Source organism: Xiphias gladius, chromosome 14 (assembly GCF_016859285.1).
Source record: "Xiphias gladius isolate SHS-SW01 ecotype Sanya breed wild chromosome 14, ASM1685928v1, whole genome shotgun sequence".
In the NCBI taxonomy this organism is placed as follows: domain Eukaryota; kingdom Metazoa; phylum Chordata; class Actinopteri; order Istiophoriformes; family Xiphiidae; genus Xiphias; species Xiphias gladius.
The window spans coordinates 12,969,205-12,992,921 of record NC_053413.1 but is presented as its reverse complement, the minus strand read 5'-3'; the positions used below and the strand labels follow the sequence as shown (position 1 = coordinate 12,992,921).

The 23,717-nt window shown below is 42.3% G+C and overlaps 2 protein-coding genes across 5 annotated transcripts; one reads left to right on the top strand and one right to left on the bottom strand.

Annotated features, from left to right (window-relative positions):
* Positions 1-11,500, top strand: wdr47a (WD repeat domain 47a). Of its 2 annotated transcripts, none has more exons than XM_040143409.1 (17): positions 1-148; positions 1,606-1,775; positions 2,282-2,365; positions 2,572-2,656; positions 3,764-3,895; positions 4,143-4,319; positions 4,430-4,941; positions 5,103-5,220; positions 7,051-7,232; positions 8,069-8,314; positions 8,403-8,466; positions 8,973-9,130; positions 9,420-9,589; positions 9,676-9,846; positions 9,962-10,093; positions 10,268-10,486; positions 10,844-11,500. In XM_040143409.1, the coding sequence occupies exons 2-17, from the start codon at positions 1,618-1,620 to the stop codon at positions 10,984-10,986; spliced, it is 2,751 nt and encodes a 916-aa protein (XP_039999343.1). In that variant the 5' UTR covers positions 1-148; positions 1,606-1,617; the 3' UTR covers positions 10,987-11,500. The 2 variants fall into 2 exon arrangements, with proteins under 2 accessions (XP_039999343.1, XP_039999344.1); XM_040143410.1 differs by lacking the exon at positions 1-148 and adding an exon at positions 240-325.
* A 958-nt stretch (positions 11,501-12,458) lies between these two features.
* gpsm2 (G protein signaling modulator 2) lies at positions 12,459-23,142 on the bottom strand. 3 transcript variants are annotated; one of them, XM_040143411.1, is made up of 16 exons: positions 22,915-23,142; positions 21,950-21,988; positions 19,601-19,973; positions 16,890-17,111; positions 16,676-16,811; positions 16,414-16,553; positions 16,163-16,286; positions 15,908-16,023; positions 15,146-15,301; positions 14,957-15,065; positions 14,709-14,838; positions 14,504-14,580; positions 14,119-14,307; positions 13,831-13,990; positions 13,515-13,705; positions 12,459-13,340 (listed from the first exon to the last, which is right to left on the bottom strand). In XM_040143411.1, exons 3-16 carry the CDS (start codon positions 19,663-19,665, stop codon positions 13,161-13,163), a joined length of 1,995 nt encoding a protein of 664 aa, XP_039999345.1. In that variant the 5' UTR covers positions 19,666-19,973; positions 21,950-21,988; positions 22,915-23,142; the 3' UTR covers positions 12,459-13,160. The 3 variants fall into 3 exon arrangements, with proteins under 3 accessions (XP_039999345.1, XP_039999346.1, XP_039999347.1); XM_040143412.1 differs by having other exon boundaries at positions 14,119-14,301; XM_040143413.1 differs by lacking the exon at positions 19,601-19,973.
* Positions 23,143-23,717: the final 575 nt, after the last annotated feature.

The window sequence follows — 23,717 nt, the reverse complement described above, 5'->3', positions numbered from 1 at the left end:
GGGGACACCGTTAGACAAGGAGGAGGGACAGCCAGGCAGGACAAACAGCACCGACAACACCGAGCGCGGTACCGTCGTGACAGATTCTGTCGGCAGCACGGAAACACCCGCGGCACAGCGTTTTCATCCCATGTATTTTTAGAAACAGGTGAGTCTTAATCGCATCACAGGGGCAGATTTGTGTTGTCGGCGGGGAAGCTGTCAGCGCGCACCCCGCCCGTCCAGCTAACTAGCGGATGATGCCTCTCTCCCCTCGGCCTGGCTAGCTATCCGCTTCCCCTTCCGACCGCCGGTTAAACAAGTCGGCTTCGTATGAGCTCCAACGGTAACTAGCTTTTTTTGTGGGTTTTGCTGTAATCCGAACGCTAAATTCACTAGCTATGTAAAGCTAACAAGTAGCCTAAGCTTCTTAAACTGTTTGACTTGAGGCTTAGTGCCAGTGTTATTAGCTAACCATCTCCCATGCTAGCTAAACGGGACTGCGGTGCGTGTGCGCTTGGGTTATGTGCGAGCTCGGTAAAATTGCTTTATTGCTAGCGTTGTATCTGCTGATTTGTAATTGTTGAAGCTGACCAGTCAGATAGATAAGGGTAAATGCGTTAGACGCTACTTACTGTCATGACAGTAATATAATAGACTATTCTCTCCTCTGTAAACACAACGTGTGGAGGAGTGCGCATCCACGCTAAGTTACATGCAATAGTTGATGATTTGACCCAACAGTCTCTGTTGACTTAGGCTCTGTGAAATCATATCTCATTGGTCTGTGTTGTCAAGACATTTTTGGCATAATCGCAACATTATAAATTTAGCTTGAAGGTGATTAAGAGCTGACCTACTGCAGACACTGCCCTCACTTTTGCCTGATCATCTGACAAGGTAAAGCTGGACTCTCAGCATAAGGAAAATAAGCAGCTAAATGATGTTGGATGTTGCTGAAATCCAATGCTGAAGAGCACGAAAAAAAAAAGAGCAGCGACTCAGGCTCAACCCATCTGCACCACCACACCACTATTGCATTTGAATTGGTATAGCCTAAAGATAAGGTGAACAGGTAAACAAGAGTTTGTTCCAGATCAACAGCCTGCACTGCTGTCAGGTTATACGCCTTGAATTTCACAGAGTAGGTGAAGCAGTGTTTGCAGACTTTACAGTAGGCGTCTTGCATGTTCGAAGAAAGTTGATCAGCCTGTGAACTAAGATGAAAATCCCTATTAGGCCTCTTGTTGGTCATCCTGCAAAATGAGGCACTATTCATTTCAGATTCATTCAGCTCCACACATGCATTTTTAGGAGCGGCACAGTCAAACCACAGTCCTCCAGTCACTGCCACTGGCACCAGCTTTTTTTTTTTTTCAGCCAACAACAAAAAATGTTGAAGATATCATGATAGGATAATATTATCATCATATGATTCTGCTACTACTAATTCTTGCCATACATGCGACCCATATTTTCTCATTCTGGCCTAGAGATTCACACTGAATCTGATCACAAGCCTGCTTCAGCTACCTCAGGGTTTTGCTCTGCCTGTTGATTGAAATAAACTGTTCCGATTGCTGTTTTTTCCTTTGTGTTTTGCTACATGCCTCTTGTCGGTGGCAGCCCGTCGTCACCATGACAGCGGAAGAAACCATAAATGTGAAGGAGGTAGAGATCATCAAGGTGATCCTGGACTTTCTCCACTCCAGGAAACTGCACATTAGCATGCTGGCTCTGGAAAAGGAGAGCGGCGTCATCAATGGGCTCTACTCGGACGACATGCTCTTCCTCAGGTAGTTGAACTCAACAGCAGCAGTCACACCGTACTGTCCGGTTATGGTCCTCTCAGGTTGCAGCTCCAAAAAGCTGCCTACTGTGGCACAGGAACAACCGGCAGCTGTTTGAGTCACAAGTTCAGTGTATCTGCTGGTGTCCTCTGCAGACTATCAGAAGCAGTGTGCAGAGGACACAGTGTGTAAGAGATTGTGTAACACTACACCCATGTATCAGATGTGAGTGCTCCCTTGAAAGTCATCCAGCAGTGTGTCATCTGCAATTGTACTCGGCCTGAGTATTAAATACATTTTGATATTTCACCTTCTCGTGTGAAGCGTCTGTGAGCAGGCTGTCTCGTCTTGTCATGGCAGAGGTTTATCAAGAACATACCAAAACAATCAGGGAGTTAGAGATCTTTCAATGTGTTTCCATCAAAACATGATTTGGATTCTTATTTGTTGGACATTTAAATATGAGAACACAATTCCAGGTGTGCATTGAAAATGAGCGGTTTCTGTTTTAGGCAACTGGTGCTTGATGGGCAGTGGGATGAGGTCTTGCAGTTCATTCAGCCTTTGGAGTGCATGGACAAGTTTGACAGAAAAAGGTGAGCTCACTGCCTAGATCACTTTCAGTTTGTTGAAGTTCGCGTGTCCTTTTTTATAGTTTTTACTTTTCCATTTTTTAGTTGTGGGACTCACAGTTACCAGACTCCATTTAACTTCCAAGTTTTAAACAATCAACATCATTACAACTCACACTGCTTGTTTTTTAAGCAGCTGTAACAACGACTGTACTGTGTGTGCTATTCAGGTTTCGTTACATCATCCTGAAGCAGAAGTTTCTGGAGGCTCTGTGTGTGAATAACGCCATGTCTGCAGAAGATGAGCCACAGCACGTAAGTCAAAACACTAAGTTTAGCAACTGAGTTTTCTATTATATCAGCCTTCGAAACCTCCTAAGCCTTGAATCTCCATCCTGTTGAATAGACTTTGTCACAGCGTTGCTTTGTCTGCCCACCGACTGTCAGTGGCTGTCACGGCAGTAAACGAAAAGGCTCATTCTCAAAGACAAGAAGAGACGCAAACAGCATTTCTTAATACATGTCGTTTAAAACTGCAACTCTGCAAAGTATTGTAACAAACCTCGCAATCTTTCTGTTGATAAAGAGAGGAGGAGGCAGGCTGCGTGTGTATGTGTGTGCTCAACAGCGGCTACTTATGAACGCAAGGAGTGACCTGGCTATCGGCCACACTGCGGTCAGGGACTTATCTGGATTAAGCTGTTTATGTGCGCCTTTGATACTATATGATTTACTGCCGGTGTTTCTGAGAAAAAGCCCTTTTGCATATACATCTGTTCACCTGTGATGTCCTCCTTGATTCTGCCTGTCATAAACTCTTAAAACAGATATTGAGAGACATCTCTAAATCTAACCTAATTCTTTTTAAATCCAATTCGTAATAACTTGCCTGCCAAACCAATAAATCTGACACACACTAGTTCTGATAATCACACATGCTCAGACACTCGTTCTTTTTTCTCTATTCATATTCTTAAATTAGGTTAGCTGTGGGCTTGCTGTCACATGTTGTAGCTGTGGATGTCGCTTGTGACACTGTGCCAGATCCTATTATATTGTGTCCTATTAATTGGATTAGATTGGACTTCTTTGGGCATCTGTGGACATTGTGTCAGTGTTGGTTGTTGTGATATGGCCTCGATTGTGTGTTCGCGGTGACATTTCAAGATGGTTTGGGATAAAATTTTACATATATAAAAAACAAGAAAAAAGTTGTCCTCTTTTTCTTGATCATTTTCTGATCTCTTGTGCCTGTTAGCCGTGAAGCTGGTCTTGTTTTTTTTCGGCCTCGCCGACATTTAAAAGTCAGCTGTGCCTTCGATGTGCTGCCAGAGATGAAGCTCTTTCAAAAAGTACCATGCTTTTCTGTCTCTGCTGTTCAGAGGGGAACTTCTAGTCTGAAACGTATTTCATGTTTTTCAGTTGGAGTTCACCATGCAGGAAGCAGTCAAGTGTCTCCATGCCCTGGAGGAGTTTGTTCCCTCTAAAGATGACTACAGCAAACTGTGCCTGCTCCTTACGCTGCCCCGCCTCACAAACCATGCTGAGTTCAAGGCAAGAATTTAGCCATAATAGATTACACCGAAATTACACTGAAATAATATTCTAGTAGTAAAGAATAAGGTATACTTTTATACTTGTGTTTCTGCACTGTTTCCTCGCTTTTCCTTTTTATTTTTTATTTCCAGTGGGCTGTGACTCAACAGTCTCACTGCCGTAACAGTGACATTTTATTGATAATGCTGCTTCCGTGTGTTAACCACGTATCCAGATGTCTGATTTCTCTTCTTGGGTCCCTCAGGATTGGAACCCGAGTACTGCCAGGGTGCAGTGTTTTGAGGAGGCCTGTAGCATGGTGGCGGAGTTCATCCCAGCAGACAGGAAGCTGAGCGAGGCTGGATTCAAAGCAAGCAGGGATCGACTCTTCCAGCTGCTTCTGAAGGGAGTCATCTATGAGTGCTGTGTGGAGTTCTGCCAGGTTTGAACTACTAAAACTAAACACAAATACTGTGACCTGATTTTTAAAAGTACTTTGTACCCCTGAAGCAGTGTGTTGGTGGTTAAGTTGCTGTTACTCTTTGTGTGCAGAGCAAGGCGACGGGTGAGGAGATCACAGAGAGCGAGGTTCTCCTGGGTGTCGACATGCTGTGCGGTAACGGCTGTGACGACCTGGACTTGTCCATGCTCTCCTGGATGCAGAACCTCTCCCACAGCGTCTTCTCCTGCGCCTTCGAACAAAAGCAACTCAATATCCACGTGGACCGCTTGGTCAAGCCCGCTAAGGCCGGCTACGCTGATCTCCTCACCCCGCTCATCAGCAAACTGTCTCCATACCCCTCCTCCCCCCTCCGCCGCCCCCAGTCCGCTGACACCTACATGTCACGTTCCTTGAACCCAGCGTTGGACGGCTTGTCCTATGGGCTGTCTGGCCAGGATAAGAGAGCAAGTGGCGGGGAAATAGTGCAGGGGAAAGGGGTCTCTCCCATGTCCCACTCGTTTGCCAACTTCCACTATCCTGGAGCAGGAGGGCAGAGCCTGAGCAGGAGTCTGATGATGGAGAGCTCCGATTGCCACAGCATCTTTGAGGAATCCCCTGAGACGTAAGGGCTCAGACTTTGAGTTGAACCCGCTTCTTTCAAAATCTCTGTCCAGATTTACGATCGGAGCAAGCTCTGTGGATGTTATGGCACCTGGGCTCTCTGCGGTACCTAGTCACATGTCTTACACAATCTGTTGCTGTTGGTGTGCTTTTTCTGTGAAGGTCGAGGGCAGAGACACCTGTGAATAAGATGATGAGTTCAGGTGAAGCTCAGAACCTGCGTCCTGCCTCAGCCCCAGGCGAGGATGCACCGTCAACTGGCTCTGCTGACAGGAACGAGGTAAACATCACTGACCTTTTCGGCTCATTAGACCCGCTGCATGTCACACATTACCGAACAAGTCCTGTATTTTATTACGTCCCTTTATTTATTTATTTTTTTCCTTGGTGGGTGCCTACAGTGAAGCTCTAAGTATAGGCCATTTCAGATGAATCTTTTTTTGTACAATGTGTCTGAGTCATCATCCTCCCACAGGTCTGACTTCCAGTCTAGTCACAGTCACTGTGAAGGCTGACATGGCTGCTCAGAGTGTCATATTGAATCAGTCCATCACCGCTCTGTGATGATCTCTGGATGAGAGATTTTTATTTTTTGTGGGAAGTTGTCCTTGTTTTGATGAGTTTGTGGTGTAGTGTTAGTATGATTTCATCATGTACCGCTACCTCATGAGTATTTAACCCTTATGCATGAGAGAAATGGGCTTTTGTATGTGTTTTAGATTCAGTGTGACTTACACCTTCCAAGGATATGATTATCTCGGATGTCCCATCACAAGTTAAAGGCCATAAATCTGCTTAGAAATCATATAAAATAAAGACGTTCCTTAACACTGCAGAACTTGCCTGATATCACAGTTTTAAATTTTCATTAGTATCAAAGTAATCCAGTGATAGTTGTCTAAATATCCAGTGATATATTGCAAACAGGTACCGCTAATAGCTAATTTGGCATACTTTTAATGGTGCCAATTTATCAAAAATATAAACAAATATAGATAAAAAATCAGTGCTCAAGTTGTAGCCCTCAGTGTAACTCACTGAACCTTGCTGCATAAATTTTTATATTAATAATGAAAAGCATTTTTTATGGTCCTTAATGTTTTAAGACTAAGCTTTCATACAGAGTTATTCGCAAATTAATAAATTCTTATTTAATTATCTTATTGATAATGATAGTTTTTTAAATTTAGTTTTACATTAAATTATGATTATTATGAGACATAAGACAGCTCCAGTTGTTTTAAGTATCCAGCCAGTAGCAAAGGAGGCTGGAGACTGGGCAAGGTAGAAACAGGATAAAGAAATCTAGGTGGATTTGATCCCAGGTCAGTGGGGACACGTGGCTCAAGACGCTGGGAGTTTAACCACATAAATGAGTCATTACTGCCCTGATGTTGCCTGTTAAAACTGTATCTGTGTCTTTCTGTCTCGTGCTTTCTATTCTGGGCTCATTGTGCAGCTCTGTGTGAAGTTTGTGCTTTGCCATGTCTTCCCTGTCACCCCGGAGACGCACAAAGAGGCCAGAAACAGAAGCAGAGTATAGACCTCTGTGATCCCGCCGTCAAACTCCTACCCTCTCGGTCTTGTTTTCCTCTCTGCTCGCCATCCGTATTTTTCCAGTGCTGGCACACTGCCAGGCTCCCTCCCCTCCCCAGAGATAGACCCATTCCCATCAGATTGTCAGGACAGGAAGCACAGGACAGAGAGGGGAAGTGACCCCCAGTCAGCTCTCAGTCTCACCCTCCTTCCTCTAAAGCCTGAACTGACAGAAGACCAGTGTGGAGCAGGGTTCACATGATCACAATGGTGACTTTGAACAGTGTTAATAGGGGTTGGCAGTGGACTTGAAACATGTTCAACTGTGTGCCTTGGGTGTTTGAATAATAGCTAGGAGTAGAGTGGTTTGTGGTGAGGAGTTTTAAGCCATTTGTCTGTTTCGCTTATACAAGGTGATTCCCCCTGCTTATTTAGTATTAATGCAACAGTAGAATCATTTCTTTTGTCATGAATGGCCAGTAAGACCTATGTACGGTACAGGAAAAAAAAGATTGAAATAAAAGTACTCCGTGTATTCTTTTCATTGGTCAGCAGTTTTGTGTTCAATCCTCAGCTTCGTGACTCCACAGAGAAGTATGAAGAATATTATCGCCAGCGTCTTCGTGTGCAGCAGCACCTGGAGCAGAAGCAGCAGCAGAGGCAGCTGTACCAGCAGATGCTGCTGGAGGGAGGCGTCCAGCAGGAGCCCCCGCCCAGTGACATGCAGCACAGCCTCACAGAGAAGTTCCTCAACAGGTACAGACGTGGCGAGAGATGCCTTCCCTGTCAGACATGGATTGCGCATACTGTATATGACATATAGACACCAATCAGGTCATATGGCAAACTTCTTCACAGACAAGTTCTGGTGCAGGTTGACTGAATTAAGCCTGCTAATTACTGTATGGCTTTTGAAAACATCATGCAAAAGAGGAGCAGCTGTCAGACGGGGACAAGTAGATATTTTAAGGCCCTGACAACGATTGGTCCCATGTGGCTTTCCCTAGCATGACACTTACCTCCCCCAAAACCAGTCCACACTGCACCATCTGTGGTGATGAGCTACATCACATCACATGGGACCAACGCCTCCTGTATAGCTGATTAATACACAATATTAGACAGGGATTCACCTTAAAGATTGTGAAACGTCTACCTTAGCAACTTTTGCACATAGATTGAACAACATGACGTAATGTGGGAAATCTGCCTTTTTTTCCCCCTTTTTGCCTCTGTCAGCAGGACAAAGGCCCTTTGATTTGTCCCCCGAGAGTTCCTCCCAGTCCTCCCTCTCCCCTACCTCTCCTTGTCTGTGTAACCTCAGCATTATTCATAGGGCTAGCTGTGCATAATGACATCATTACTTCGGTTTTCTTTTGTCCTGTGCTCTTTGTAGTTTTAACGAGATTTTACTACCCTGTCAACTCGGTCAGCGTACCAAGAGGTTTCTTCCCTCCTCTTCCAAATACAAGAACGCCATCTGGAAAAGGAGAGGAAGAAAGGGAAAGGCTGAAAGAAAGAGAGAAAATTATTGTTTATGGACACAGAGATAATAAATGTACATTGTGACATAATGGGTCTGTGCTACTCAGGTCCATCCAGAAGCTGGAGGAGCTAAATGTGGGGATGGAGAGTTTAGGGGAGGAGGTGAAGTCTTTGGCCCAGCAGTGTAATGGCAATGGGAACACGCCCGCCTCTGGAGACAATAACAATCCACCATCTGAGACCCCGGAGCAGAGCCGGACCCAAGGGGGAGGAGTTCTCAGCAGCACCCCACAGCGTGCCGTGGGGGGGCGCGCAGTCCCGCCTCCAAATGAGTCCCCTGTCGTCTCTCAGAGGTAGGTGTGTTTTCTTTTGTGCATGGAATTTGTTTAGTATCAGACGCTGTTGAATTAGACAATAACTGTGCTTTCTGTTTGTTGGCAGCGAGCAGAAACACGTAGGAGGTCTGCAAGATGACTCTCCAGGCTCCTCATCTCAAAGTAAAGAGGTAGGGATGCAAAGAAAAGCATTGTTAACGCAGCAGCAATAAAGCCAGCACTGAAAGTAATGTTCAAACAATTCTGTCAGACCTGCTGTAAATAATTTATACCTCAACCAACATGTCATTGTCTCGCTGTGCTGAATAATGAACTGGAAATGACTTCTTTTCATCCACAGTCTTAATTATTCATTTATTGTCTGTTGCATTAGCAGTTATTACTGCCACAGTTTAGTTCTGGTATCAAGCAGGGACACTTCTTATCTAGCTTCCTCGTAGCTTCTCTGATCTGATTTTTAAAGCTGATTCCCTCTTGTTTTCATCATAGTGTAAGACAGTACAGTGTAATGCTAATTTGACTAAGCAGATTATAGCGGTTTCCTCTCAACCGCAGTGATGTCGCGCTGGCATCATGAGAGGACGGGTGATACAGGGCAGATAAGTTCATGGTAGATTATACGGCTAATTGCACGTAATGTGTGTCAATGTGTTTTCATGTGTGGTTGTGTTTTCAGAGTGACAAGCCAAAAAGTCTGTTTGTGCCCGTGCACACTCTGGAAGATACTCAGGCTATTCGAGCTGTTGCCTTTCACCCGTCTGGATCACTGTACGCTGTGGGATCCAACTCCAAAACTCTACGTGTGTGTGCTTATCCAGAAACACTGGACACAAGGTATCGAATTGACAGTCAGCTCAAGAACAATGTCCAGCCCTTTTGTTTTTCTTATCATGAGTAGCCCCCTGTATTCAAAAAATTATTTATTCGAATGATAGTTGGTGTGTCCCATACCTGTGGAACCATGACCTAATTTGGCAAACCAGTGCTTCTCACTTTTAAGACATTATACAACATAGAGGATACTGACTTTTGATGATTGAGACCCTTGTTTGAATGCCTATCAGTTTGCTCATCTTATTCATCTTCCTCTTCATCGTCTCTTCTCCACTTTTCCTCTCCTCAGCAGTTCAAGTCCACCTAAGCAGCCAGTTGTCCGCTTCAAGAGGAACAAACACCATAAAGGCTCCATCTACTGTGTGGCCTGGAGCCACTGTGGGCAGCTGCTGGCTACAGGATCCAATGACAAATATGTCAAAGTTCTACCTTTTAGCGCAGAGACGTGCAACGCCACAGGTGAGCGCACTCTGCAAGAATGTATTACGTCAGTCATGTTTGTTGGCACCAGCATTCTCATTTTTATGGGTGTTTCTCTGTCTCAGGCCCAGACCTGGAGTTCAGCATGCATGATGGCACCATCAGAGACCTGGCCTTCATGGAGGGTCCAGAAAGTGGGGGAGCCATCTTGATCAGTGCCGGAGCAGGAGACTGTAACATCTACACCACTGACTGCCAGAGGGGACAGGGTCTGCACGCCCTCAGTGGACACACAGGTGCGATGACTGCTTCACCCATCCAGCTGTCCTTCTGAACTCAAAACGTGACGTGCCGAGTCAAAGACAGAAAGATTGCCCCTGACAAACGTGTCATTTTTGTGTGGTTGTCCAGGTCACATTCTGTCTCTGTATACGTGGGGAGGCTGGATGATTGCCTCCGGCTCCCAAGACAAGACAGTGCGTTTCTGGGACCTCAGAGTGCCCAGCTGTGTCCGAGTAGTGGGAACTGCTTTCCATGGCTCAGGTATGGCTCATGTCCTGTGTGTCATCACTTTCAGGAATTTGGAGGAATGTAAGACACCGCGAGCAGCTCTGCTTCCATAATTTCTGCTGGTGCTCTCCACAGCGAAATTATGACCCTCTCAGTCAGTACAGAAGGATTTTTACAGCTACACCCCTCTTTATTTCCACTTTACAGGCAGTCCTGTTGCCTCAGTAGCAGTCGATCCGAGTGGCCGTCTCCTAGCAACAGGACAGGAAGACAGCGGGTGCATGCTGTATGACATCAGAGGAGGACGCATCGTACAGGTGTACCGGCCGCACAGCAGCGATGTCCGATCTGTTAGGTTTTCACCCGGAGCACACTACCTGCTCACCGGTTCCTACGACACAAAGGTCATGGTCACCAACCTCCAAGGTATGTTTCATCTAAAGTGAACGTGCCTTTACCCACCATTAGTTTCTTTATGTCGGGTGATCTGTTTTACTTTAACTATTACAAGGGGTGGATATGAATTGGATAAAATGACAAGAAAGGAATGTCTGCTATTGGCCAAATTAGAAAATTAAACACCAAACAATTCAATGTATTTCAACACAATGATTTAAAAATCCTAATAAATTTTAATACAGTAACTACAATAGTTGTTTTAACTGGGGTCTGAGCCAGCAGTACCCCAGCTAAACTGTCTAGGATGTGGTTTTGCCTTAAGCAGGTGTGTGTCATAATGTTGCATCTGCCTGTCTGAGCTGTGTTTCCTGTGTGTGTTTCTAGGTGACCTGACCAAACAGTTGCCTCTGACCGTGGTGGGAGAGCACGGCGACAAGGTGATTCAATGTCGATGGCACACACAAGACCTGTCCTTCCTCTCATCCTCTGCTGACCGCACCGTCACACTTTGGACAAACAACCCATGACAACCATACACACACACACACACAGTTGTTATAATCTAAAAAAAAAACACACGTTCCCCCAAAACAAAACTGTTCTTCCTGCACCATCAACACACTCACACCCTTTCAACACACTTGACACTTGCAGTCTGAAAGAACAGGAAAAAAAACAAAACACACACACACAGTCGAATGAGCCTTTCCCTCCTGTCTGTAGGAAACCAAATAGATACAAACCTGTGACACATCAAAAGCACAGATGTTGCATGTTCTCCTTTGCCTTTACATCTCTCACATTGCATTTATCCCACTGATTGTTGTCGTATTGTGGGGTAAAACAGCAGGATCATTCATTATCCTCATTTTAATCTTTTAATTCATGTGGTGTCATCCTACATCTTCACTCCTTACACACACCAGTCAGTTGCTGCATGTCCATTTCACTGAGGAGTTGTTGAGTTTAGACAGGACAGAGTGCTTTGTTCATGATGGTGCCTTCCTTCAGTTTTCATTTTCCATAACAACAAAAAAAAAAGAAAAAAAAAAAGTAATAATGATATGGTCATTTTACAAGATCAAATTTTGTCAGTCATTTTGAGATATCCTACATTCCTTCTTTTGCATCTCATTTTCTTACAGCTGGTGTTATTGCTGCTATATTGTTTGGGAAAACAAGAGTTGAATTTATGGCATAAAATGTAATTTTTCGGTGTGACATTAGTGAGCTTTTCCTATCAGGAGGCTGAATCTGTGGACGTCAAACTATCTGCCAATAAGTCAGCTGTTGCTTCCTTGTGGGATGTACTGATGTCTAAAGTCCCTGTGTCCAATGCATTACTACAACTCAAAATGTGTAAATTAGCTTGTGCATTTGTTTTAAATTTGAAATCAGTGTTTTTGCGCTGAAGCGGTTACAGTGTTTTGCAATAGCTTGCTTGCAATGGAAGATCGTTATTATGTCGGCATCAAAAGGGAAATACAAAGTGTAATTTTTTGTTGAGCGCCCCAGCATTCAGCTAAGGATTTCTCAGTGTTTAAAAGCTTTGGTTTGTCTACTGCTATAATAATATAGCAACAGTAGGTGGCAGTCTTTGCCCACACCAAGGGTCTAACCATATGCACAATGAAATCTGAATGGAAGCACGGGTGTTTTGATATTTATTTAGAACCAGTATTTGGGGCATATGCATTGTATTCTTTTCTTTTATTTTACATGTGCACTTTGTCTTTTAACACTGACTTACTTACAAAGATGCATTTTTATGTTAATGTATAGTATATATTGTTTTAACAAATGAGGCCAAACTAATACGTACATAGATGTATTTATTTCAGTTGTGTTAATGTATGTACAGTTATAAGTTTGTTTTGGAAATGCTAGTGGCTCTTGTATTAAGCCTTTCTAATTCTTGTTTTTAAAAGTGACTTAAATTCATTCAAGCTAACTCAAGTCTGACAGCTGGTACGTTCAATAAAGTGTCTTTTACACAAGCTGTTTGTTTTGTGTTTAGTTGAAATTAAACATTTACATTAAACATTTTAAAAAAAGTCAAAGCAAGATGCCTACTTGAATGAGCCTCTGACCTCACTCAAAACATTTAGTACAAAAGACCATAAGGGCTGTACACGGATTAAATTAATTCTTTTATCAAAGTTTGCTTAAAATAGTTTGTAAATTTCCTCTGTCTGACCTCGGTAATTGTTAAACCAAATGAAAACCTTACGTATAAACAAAATACATGGAAAGAGTGCTGTACCTCTGTGTCCACTGAGTATAACCACATTACTTTATAGTGGTGGGATGGCAGTTAGCAGAATCGTAACAATCATAAAAGTACAATAAATACGAACATAACTGCAGTTGTGTATTAAAATACACATAAGGTGAAATGTAATTTGCAGAAGCACAGAATCATGAAAAACAAGGAATAAAAAAAACAAAACACTTTTGTCCCTGATACTACTGAGAGTTTGTTGGTGTTGTGCAAGTTGTGCGAAACAAGTCCTCGTTAATTTGAGATTTTTCCATACTGTACACTACATACAATGCAGATAGTGTTTTGTTTTGTCCAAAAAGACAAATATAAAGAGACAAAAGGCTTTCTTCTGAGTGACCACCCCACTGGTCAATCACTATGCTGTCCACTCCTTCATGACATTTAAAAAAAAAAAAAACCTGTATGCCCCTGTTGTGCTTAGTTCTGTTGGTTGGAGCTGGAGCTCGGCCTGGCGGCAGAAGGCAGGGTGACACGTTGCTCGTCCATTCGTTTGGCCTGAGAGCGCATGATGAGGCTGAAGAAGTCCTCGTCTGGTACAGTGGGCCCTCGGACCGGAGGAGGGGGAGGGGCACAGCGCTGGTCATCCAAACGGGAACCCTGGAAAGAGAGAAAATGAGTTTGAGATCTGGTTGTGCTTTTAATGTTTCTCGTTTGGAAAAGCACATTATAATTTCTTGTGTATTAAATGCACTGTATAATTATCAATTCGCAGGAGACAGTACTCAGTTAGCCTTTTCCTTCAAACCCTGAATATTTAGTCCCATCAGGTACCTGGCACTTGACAAGCATATCAAAGAAGTTGTCGTCAGGCTCAGCGCTGTCAGTGTTGGCCATCAGGTGGCTGAGCACGGCCTGGTTGCTGTTTTGATGGAGCCTGAGGCCGGGCAGGCTTCCCCCTGTTGCTGACGACTCCTCTAACCGCCGGCCTTGGGCACCTAAGATGTTGGCAGACTCTGACACAGCTGCGTTAGAGATGATCAAAGAAGTGCCCGAAGGGATAAACAGGAGAGACATTTTATTTCAGTATTAAAAGCAAGTTTTACTGTGGGAAGAGGATGATTTTGAGTGTTTGAATATATGGACTCACACTTCCTGATGGCTCTAGGAGGCGACTCTGGGCCGCTGTTTAACGATAACCTGCTGCCCTTATCCTGTATTGAACAGCGTTGGTCATCCATACGGTTGCTCTGGAACCGGCTCAGCAGGTCAAAGAAGCCCTCGTCTCCGAGCATGTCAGGACTGGGTCGCTAATAAAGAACAAAAAACAAAAACATGGAAAACAGCAAAACAGAGCAGACCTTGTTTGATGATAGATGCAGGAGACTGGTTGAGGAAAGTGTGTGGTTATCAGCTGAGTGGTGCCAGTACTGTGTACCTTCTGTGGTCCCGTTGCAGGGGTCTGACTGGTGTCCAGGGTATTGCTGGTGTCCTGGAGGACCTTACTGGAGCCACCAGCCTTGTACTTCTTCCCACGCAAACGGCTGACAAAGAACAGCTTGGAGGAGCTCTTAGCCAGAGAGGGTTTGGACTGTTTGGTCAGGATGTCACTGTTCCACTTCTGACCCTTAAATACACAGAAATGGATTAGTTACTACAATGAAGGAGGAAACGAGGGGAAAAGACGATAAAGAGTAACAAAACTGGGAGAAAATAAACTATCCAATTATCTGTGGCAATAAAAACTTTGGAAAAAATCTGGTTCTAGCAGCAAAACATGACTTGAGCAATGATGGAACACAAAACACAAAAGCAGTCCCTACATTCATTTTGTCCGGCGTGAGTTTCATGAGCTCCAGGTTCTCCATGCTGTGTCTTCTGCTCATCCTGGGCCTGGCTCCTAAAACACATCAGCACTGTTAAAACCTCTTATACAAACGACACTGTTAAGATAAGATAACAAAGAAGGTTCAGGATGTTTGATTATACAGTTATTGTTGGGTTTTTTGTTGTTGGTTTGTTTTTTACCATGCAGGTTGTAGTCTACATCCTTTATCTCTGAGAGGGTGGAGTTATTTGTGCTGTAGCTCAGACCCAGAACCATCTGGAGATCGGACACGTTCATTCGAGCCGTCAGCTCCCCGCTCCTGTCTCCAGTCTGGAAATTCAATAAATAAATAAAAACAAAAACAAAGCATACACACAAAGGTTAGCTTTACAACTGTACAATACCTTTCACCTATTTTGGTCAATTTTAAACCATTTCATTTATATACCTCTTTGCAGATCTCCAGGTGTTTCTCAGCAAAGTGTATGGCCTGGTCATGGTTCCCCAGTGCAGTGTGAGCATTTCCCAGACTCCAGCAGGCACGGCCCTCCCCAATCCTGCAGCAAAACACATTTGAATCCATGTACAGAGGCATACTTAAAATACAGGAAATATCAGCATGAATGTGTGTGTGTACCTGTCATTGAGGTCCTGGGCTATGATGAGGTGTTTGAGGTGGTAGTCTATGGCTCTCTCATAGTCCTGGAGAAGTGTGTAGGTGTTGCCCAGACTGTAGCACGCCTGGGCCTCCACAGCTCGATCCTTCAACTGCCTCGCCAGCTGCAGTGTCTTCCTGACAAACACACAGACAAGCTGGGTCAACACACTGCAGAAAGGCCTGAAGATTTGCCTCTGGCTTCCTGCATCACGGACCTACTATTTCAGAAAAGCACAATCTGGGGACAACATACAATGTTCTACACACAAGGGAAGGTTCCCTATTTTTCACATATTGAAATTATTTATACAGTTGTCAGTTTTTAAGATTATGATTGAAGAAAAAAAGAAACTAAAGCTTAATTTAAACCTAGTGGTGCAACAGAGATGATATGTCCCACCATACCCAACATTTATATCTTGATGGCAGTTACGTAGAAAGAGAGAAAATGTTCTAGTGGAGTGTTTTCTCATGAGCCACCCTCTACCCTGCTGGTTCTGGTAAGACTGCTGTAGTTTCAATCAAGAATGAGCACGGAATTAAATCTTAAAATAAAGTGCACAACTTTATATCTGTTTGGATAAGTCATACAATTGACAACTTTTTTAAAATTATGCTGCCATCCTTGTTTAAGGAAAAATTTACTTTACCATGGCAATGCCTATCCAGTATACTGTGCCCTGTCACTCTTTTTTATTCCGACAATGATTAAAAATGATTAATGTGTGGGCTGCGGCTTACTTGTAATGCTCAGCTGCCACTTCAAATTCCCCCAAAAAGATATAGGCGTTCCCCAGGTTGCAGTAAGCCCGTCTCTCTGCCGAACGGTCACCAAACTCTTTAGCTATGTGTAAGCGCTGAAACAGAAACGTACTTTATTATTTTTCTTATTAAAGTCACTGTAATTACAAACATAGCTTTTAACCTAAACATGCTTAAATGGAGTTTGGATTTAAAAAAAAAAAAAAAAAAAAGATTTTCAGGGTTCCCCCACACCTGTTCATGAGAAGCCACGGCTTTGTGAAAGTTTCCCAACAAATAGTGTGTGTTGCCGAGGTTTCCATAAGTTCGACCCTGGGCGGCCCGGTCTCCAAGCTCCTTCACAATCGCTAAGTTAGCCCTGAAAATCCACGTACCATCAAGTCAGACAGCAACTACTTATAATAGCAGAAAGGCATTGTATCAATAAAATGAATTGTATAATGGAAGATTACGAAGATTAAAAACCCACACACAGTGTGACTTACTCATAGTACTCCGCTGCCTTCCTCAGTGCCACCATGACTTCCTCTGGAAAATCTCCAGGTTCAGCTCCACTCCAGCAGATACTTTTGCCTTTGGCATGGTACACGTTCCCAAAGTTATACAGAGCTCGCGCCTGACCCACCTGACACAATTCCAGGGAAAAACATTGTCAGTGGTCAATGTTTTCTGAATTCCCCTCACACACTACAGAATTTTTCACTGTGTACATTATCCCTGATAAGCTTGAACATACTGCTCCCTCACCTTGTCATTAATGTCCCTCGCTACGTCCAAGTGCCTCTGACAGCAAACCACAGCCTCATCAAACCGCCCCAACACCTTTAATGTGTTACCAAGGTTTCCACTGGCTTTGGCTTCTCCAAGCAGGTCACCAATTGTTCTACACAAGACAAATTATGTTAGCAAAAACAAAACAAAGATCCTTTAGTAGAGTTAGGAGGGCTGTTGTAGGTCTAACCTGGTCAAGGTGAGGTCATGCCGGTGGAACTCCAGAGCCTTGGCGTAGTCATGCAGGTGGAAGTAAGCATTGCCCAGCTGGCTGTAGATAGCACTGAGCACCTGCAGGTCCTCTGTGCCCACCTGGATGGCAGCTTCAAAGAAGGAGACGCCTGCTCTGAAGTCGCCCACCTTACAGAGCCGCTCACCCTCCAGTGCCAGCTCCAGGCAGGACACCTCCATCCTGCAGCAGAAAGAAACAGAGCCAGTCCGTGATGTGTCTTGTTTAATTTGGCTGAGCTTAAAGAAAAAAATATTAATGGAGTAGCTCAGAAGTGTCTAGAATCCAAATAGAGTAATGAAACCAACGTTGAAGACGCTGTGGAGAAATAGATCTTGTCTGGCTGTGACCTACAGCCAACTGACTGGACCTCTTTCGAAGCAAAGGCTTTCAACAGGGAATGTTGTTTTGCTACTTCCTTCCAGCTACAGAAAACAATGGCTCAAACTAGGGTTTCTTTGTTAGGGCAGATCTCACATCCGTTTGACATGCCTCGGAAAGTAAACTGGGTTCCTTTCACTTTTCCGTTAAATGAAGCAAAATGAGTAGATACACTTGTATGTTCATCATTCCCTTGTTTATTAGTCTTACGTTTATTTTTGAAATTGTATAGGTTTTTTGTGTTATGCCTTAAAAGATCCATACTGGTGGATCTGTATGTTTTAGCCAAATAACTACAAGCTGTATATGCTTTTACAGGACATTATTTCCAAGCACTTTCAGTCATCATACCACAGATGCATATTCACAGATGCTCGGACAATTGGGATTTGTGAGTTAGTTCTTAAAAGTCAAACTTTTTAATGTAAGAAATAATCAAATTCACATTATCCTAAATTTATGACAATATATCTTGTGAAGGCAATGCTTTATCTTTCTACCAATAAAGTAACTTTTCAAAACATACTGAAATCAAAAGGATGCAGCAAATGGCTTCTTGTAGCGTAGTAAAACAATATAAAAACACAGGATATGGTTTTAGCATGCAGTTTGTAGTGGGTCCTCCAAGAAAACCGAATAACCAAGCCTTGTGGAGTTATAAATGAGTTAGGCTCGATAATTTCAAGGCCAAATGAACGGAGCAGACAATGGCTGGTGTTTTATCTGCAAAGGGATTATCTTTAGATTAAGCAGTATATTTGTGCAAAGCAAAAACTGTTAATCTGTCAATTTCTGTCTTTCAGGAAGCTGTATTGTTGGGAAGAGACCAGCTTCACACTAGGTCTTTTCAGTTTGTTTATCTAAAGCTTTCCTCCTTTACCCAACCCAAGGTTTTGTCTGAAAGCTCTCAAAAACTGACCCAGACACTTTAATGTAAAGACACGATCTGGTCTGGATTCCTCATGAGTAGTAAAAGCTTATATAGTCTATGGCATGCTATTAAAATGACACAAAAACACCAAACAAAGAAGCTTGTTTCATCATCCGGCTAGGCTATAATTTGTGAACAAAGGAAAACATGGACACTGAATAGTAGATAAACCTCATGTAATCAGCAATTTTAGGCCTTAAATTAGAACAGCCTTTGTTTACTACCAAGTTAACAACATATCATTTAACACTATAGCTGTGGCAAACACTAGCCTACCTGCTGGCTTTTCGTGTCTTACAACAAGAACACATGGAACATCTGAGAGGCATCTACTGAGGTTTCCACTGGAAAAACTTCCAGACTGCTGCTTGTTCTCTTTCTCTGAAGCATGGAGAGAATAACTCAACATAACTTAATAGCCTACACTAAAAGAAGGTGATGAATGCCTTGTTTGTTGTTTAATAAAAGTCCAAAGAAAAAAAAAAGGTTTAAAATTATCTTTCCTTTCCTGTGATATCAAAAACCATTGGCCATCTGACGTCACAGAGATATTTGGCATCATGCATTGGAAAACTGTCAACCATCATAAACTGGCGTGTATGATGTTGTCATAGTATTAACTTCCAATGCATGCCAGCAAGGAAACTGCTTGATCAGCATTTTCTTAGTTAATCTCTCCTCTGACCTGGTCACCTGAGATTACGGCTGTAGAGTGCGCACCCGACAGATTAAAGCACTAAGTAGCTTTATTAGACGTGTCAGACACAAGCAGATTCTGTAGTGTAGTATAATGGAATCAATTTATTGAGGGTAACCATACTGAAAGCAATATCTATTGGAAAAAACAGACATCCTCCCACCTGGCAGACACACTCTATCCAAATAAGCTGGACACACATACGAAAAACAAAGCCGGCAGTGATTAATTTTTCAGGGCTTGTTAAATATTGAAGCTGGAAGAGGTCTTTCTGTCTTTGACAGGTCACACCTGCTGCCAGAGCTCTTTACCTGGGTATGTAGTCAACAAACTCCCAGAAGGCACTGTGAAAAGAGACTCCCACTCCTTAAATTGACTTAGGCCTCATTTTTGATGTCTACATTACACATAATACCATCACTTCTTCAACAAGGCAACATCAAATAAATAAATACCGCATCTGTTACATGACACTGACCCATCTTACATAACTAGCATTAAAATAATTGCAAATACAAGAAGCTTTTCTTCTCTTAACCATCAACAATATTTTCATTAATAGTCCCATCTTAAAGTAACAAAGGGCAAAAGATAAACGGCTAAAAAACAGAGCCAAACTTTCTACTCTACAACCATACCTTAGTTGAGAGAGGAGATTCCTACCTGTAGCGGACATGAAGGGACTGCTCCTCAGCTCGCTTGCTAACTACTGAGGCACTGGTATCCATTGAAGTGCATAATATGAGGGAAAATCCCAGTTTCGTTCCCGAAAAAATGGTTGCGTTTAAAAACAAGAGCCAACAAGAAAGAAAAATAAATCTTTGGTCAATGGGAGTTGAGAAAGAAAAGGCAATCCAAACAAAAAGTCACCCAATGTGGTGAAGTATACGAATGTCCCTCTGCTTATTGTTGACAAGGAACAGTAACCCCATGAGCGTTAGACAGAGCTGCAGAGTCCTGAGTGTCAGTCCACACGGCTGCTTTCGTATACAGTGTGTTTTGCGTCACTGCCTCTCAATCTCTTGTCAGCTCCCCTCTGTGAAGAGAACACAAGATGCTGTATGTGAAGCCTCATTCTAGCCACACGGTGCCATGGCAACACCAACCAAACAGCAGTGTGCACAAGCAGGGCAGGCAAGGAATGAGAGAGCAGGGCGGGAATGAATGGATGTGTCAACACATGCAAGCTGTCAATCTAAGACGGTCACTCAATTCATCAAGGCTTGAAGATGTGCGTAAAGTTGGAACAAGGTGAGAAAGCTATTTACGCCTCAGGATGTAGCAGCTATGCAATTAAAGAGTTGCCATGATTTGTCGAGAAAAGTGCCACTAAATTAAAAGAGAAGTACTAAAACAGACCAGACACCTCTTGCAAAAGAAAAAAACAAGATAAATATATGAGCTTATTGTGTGTATGTGACTTCCACCAAAGGAAACAACAGTGATAGGCAAAATACATGTTTTAAGATAGACTGCACCAAGTAAGGACCAGAGCCAACCATTACCTAATTTCTCCATGCGGTCATACTAGCCACACCCATTTGTCCCCCAACTTTAACCCATCAGTCCCTCCCCTCTGCACACACAAAATGGGAAATGGAGCAGACGAGTTATTTGCCAACTGGGTTATTTCTTTAATGCTAAACAGCTAAAAGACAACATGGACATGGGGAACAGGCAGTGTGTGTATTTAAAAACCTCTCAGAGTTCACCTTTCATTTCTCTGATACAGGGCATCATAATTCAATTATACTGTGTCTTGACAGTTCAACACATGAAACTGTCACATAAATTGCATGATTTTATAGATTAGCATTATAAATGACCTTTAGTGTTTCTGTTTCCATCAAAATGTTCAGAACTGCATTTAAGTCATTCATTGGTGGCCTATTCCTGTTATTTTACCTTATTATCTTACCAAATTCCTATTATTGACTAAATAACTATGTGAACATATGGGAAATTATTTGGTTGTAGCGGTTGTGCATTTCACTATCTACGTCAAAGCGAAGCAGGAAAGGCTTAAGTTCAAACCCCAAAAATGATTAACAGAGAACCTGAGAGTGTAAAGTTTGATGAGTTGTAAAGTCACTCCTTACAATAACTTACAACTAACTTATTACTTGATTAAGTTTCTTTTTCAACTGAGATTAAAGCTGATACATTTCTCTCACTGAGACACTACACAGTGGATATTTGCCACTAAACTTAGAACAACAGGGAAATTTTTACAGTTTAGGACCAACTAAAAATACAAATACAGGCTTGTGTCCATTTCTGTAGGTGCATGACTGAATATAAGAGGAACTTTGCTGTTGATACAGCCCATTTCTAGGGAAGTGGCTTGTATCTTACCATAATCAACAGATTGACAAAAACAGAAACAGGCTCTGACAAGTTATAGCTTGTATAGCAAGTAGCTGTGTTTTAACAACTAGTCACAGCAGAAAAGAAATAGTACGAGAATCAAATGATGCCAGCCTGTTATTCTTGCTGAATAAAAGGCTCGAAAAAGTGTTCACATTCAGCTGTTCATGTTTGTGAACAGTTATGACACAATATAAAGCCCAAGGCTTTGGGAGTCTGTGCAGTACATGTTTCTGCACGTTATTATAATCACCGATTGATGTGTGCCAGTGTACGTGCAGCCTTTTCCACCATTGTATGCCAGCTGGGTGTGTTTCCGAGGGACCTGCCCTGCTCAGAGAGTTACAGTGTGCATGAACAAGTGTGCAACATGGAGAAATGATGCGTGCACGTCAAAAGAAAAAAAGTAGGAGGTAATCACTGACTCTTTTTTGAGTCACAAATGGGACATGATTTCATCTTGAACACACAGCAAATGTGATCTATTTTCTTTGTGCTTACAGGCCACTGATGAACTAAAATGATTACTGCCTCTGACTGCAATATCTAAATATAGAAACACCACTCAGAAGTACACCATGAGCCAGCAAAATCCTGCACCAAAACAAAAGAGAGAAACAACTAAATAACTACTGGGATACTGACCGGTAATTCTTCCACACAGGGACAGGAAATCTGGGAAGCCTGCAAGGAAAAGTGTTGTGACCATGAATAATATTACATCTAAAATAAACTGGTGTAGCAGTATTTGTACGAACATTTTTTTATTTTATGGACACTATGATACAGATTTGATATAACATTAAACTTAGACTAAATGTTTGGTTATTTAGTGCTCCACTCAAGACGATATACACACTCAGTTGCCAGTTTATTACGTACACCTAAAACCCAGTGTACATAATAAAACAAGGTCTACCTAATAAACCACACTCAATGAGGGCAGACTAAATATTAAAAACACCTCCCAGTGTGACCACGAATTTGAACCAACACCTTTCTAAAAGATTTTCAACAAAAACTATACACAGAAGTATTTATTGAAGGACTGTTGTATTAGACCGCATTAGTTTTAGCCAAGTGTCCCCAGTCAACTGGCAACTAAGTGTATATGTGTACGCCACATACTACAGGTTTAAGTGTTGAGAGTGAGGTGCCTGATGTATAAACTACATAACATGAGTGCACGTATAACGTGGAATAAAATATTTATGAAATTGGTCAAAAGACAAAATGCAATTATACAATTATTCTCATTACTTTACAGACACTACTCTTAAAAATACTTTGTTTAACACATATGATTGTTACGGACATTTCATATGGGAATACACAAACAATAAAACCATTTATTATGCAAACTTCGCTGTCACTATCAACTCCATTCATAAAGATTTTACTCTTCAGTGAGGACGCTTGACTTTGCAGCGGAATGGAAGCACCTGACTTTCATAATGGATACTACTGTCAGTGGTTTGGTGGATAATACCAAATAAGTTAATAGTAACGCCAGAATTACGCCACAGCCGTGACAAGTGAAAACATTTGGTGTATACAGTAACAGATCAAGCTACAGATTAGCTAGTTAGCATGTTAGCTGCTAAACTTACGTTAGACGATCCAGTTCGAACAATGGTGACTTCTCTTTTTTTCTTTACTTTCCCACAAGAATAAAAAACATGGGTCCTTTTTAAAAAAAAAAAAAAATTGACGTCTGTGATTAAGGGATAATCAGCATTATATCCAGTCTAACACTGAATTATCCTTTATCTTTTGAAAAACTTGGATTTAACTTCGATGAGAAAGAAGAGAAAACCTTACGCCAGCACTAGAGTATGTTTTCGACAACCAGCCAATCAGAGGACGAGATTCAAAGATAGCCACGCCCCGGATAACAGTCATTGGACCAATAGATTTGAATAGAAAAGAGATGACGAATTGCAGTAATGTGGCTGTCAGGACCCGGGGCACACTCCTAGACAAGTTTAAACCTCAATAATACAATCCCAAAGCCATGCTTACCGTGTTTCAACATAAACATGACCAAATCTGTATACTGAAGAACTCAAATTTCTTGAAAAAAACGTGACAACCTTTTCAGACAGGCGATGACCAATGACTTATATCCAAGCCAAATCAATAGGGTGCTTGATTTTAAAGACTGCGTCCTGCCAAAGTCCTAAGATTAAAAACCGAACTCTTAAATTATCCTATATTAACCAAAGCGAAAACTATTCACTTTAAATTAATCAGTGATATACAATATATCCTTAAGATTCATTTTTGAAAGTAATGTCTGTTCTGTGCAATACAGATACTGAAACTAAAAAGCATATTTTCTTTTCTTGTTGTCACTCAATTATAATGGACACAAATGGGAGAGTGGTTTAAGCAAGATAATGTGGAACTCAGG

Coding starts and splice junctions, on each gene's coding strand:
- wdr47a (XM_040143409.1), top strand. CDS start 1,618: ATGACAGCGGAAGAAACCATAAATGTGAAGGAGGTAGAGATCATCAAG. Junction 4,320..4,429: donor GCTGTGTGGAGTTCTGCCAG/GTTTGAACTACT, acceptor CTTTGTGTGCAG/AGCAAGGCGACGGGTGAGGA. Junction 8,467..8,972: donor CCTCATCTCAAAGTAAAGAG/GTAGGGATGCAA, acceptor TTGTGTTTTCAG/AGTGACAAGCCAAAAAGTCT.
- gpsm2 (XM_040143411.1), bottom strand. CDS start 19,665: ATGGATACCAGTGCCTCAGTAGTTAGCAAGCGAGCTGAGGAGCAGTCC. Junction 15,066..15,145: donor GCCCAGGACCTCAATGACAG/GTACACACACAC, acceptor GTTTTGCTGCAG/GATTGGGGAGGGCCGTGCCT. Junction 13,341..13,514: donor ATATGCTTGTCAAGTGCCAG/GTACCTGATGGG, acceptor CTCTCTTTCCAG/GGTTCCCGTTTGGATGACCA.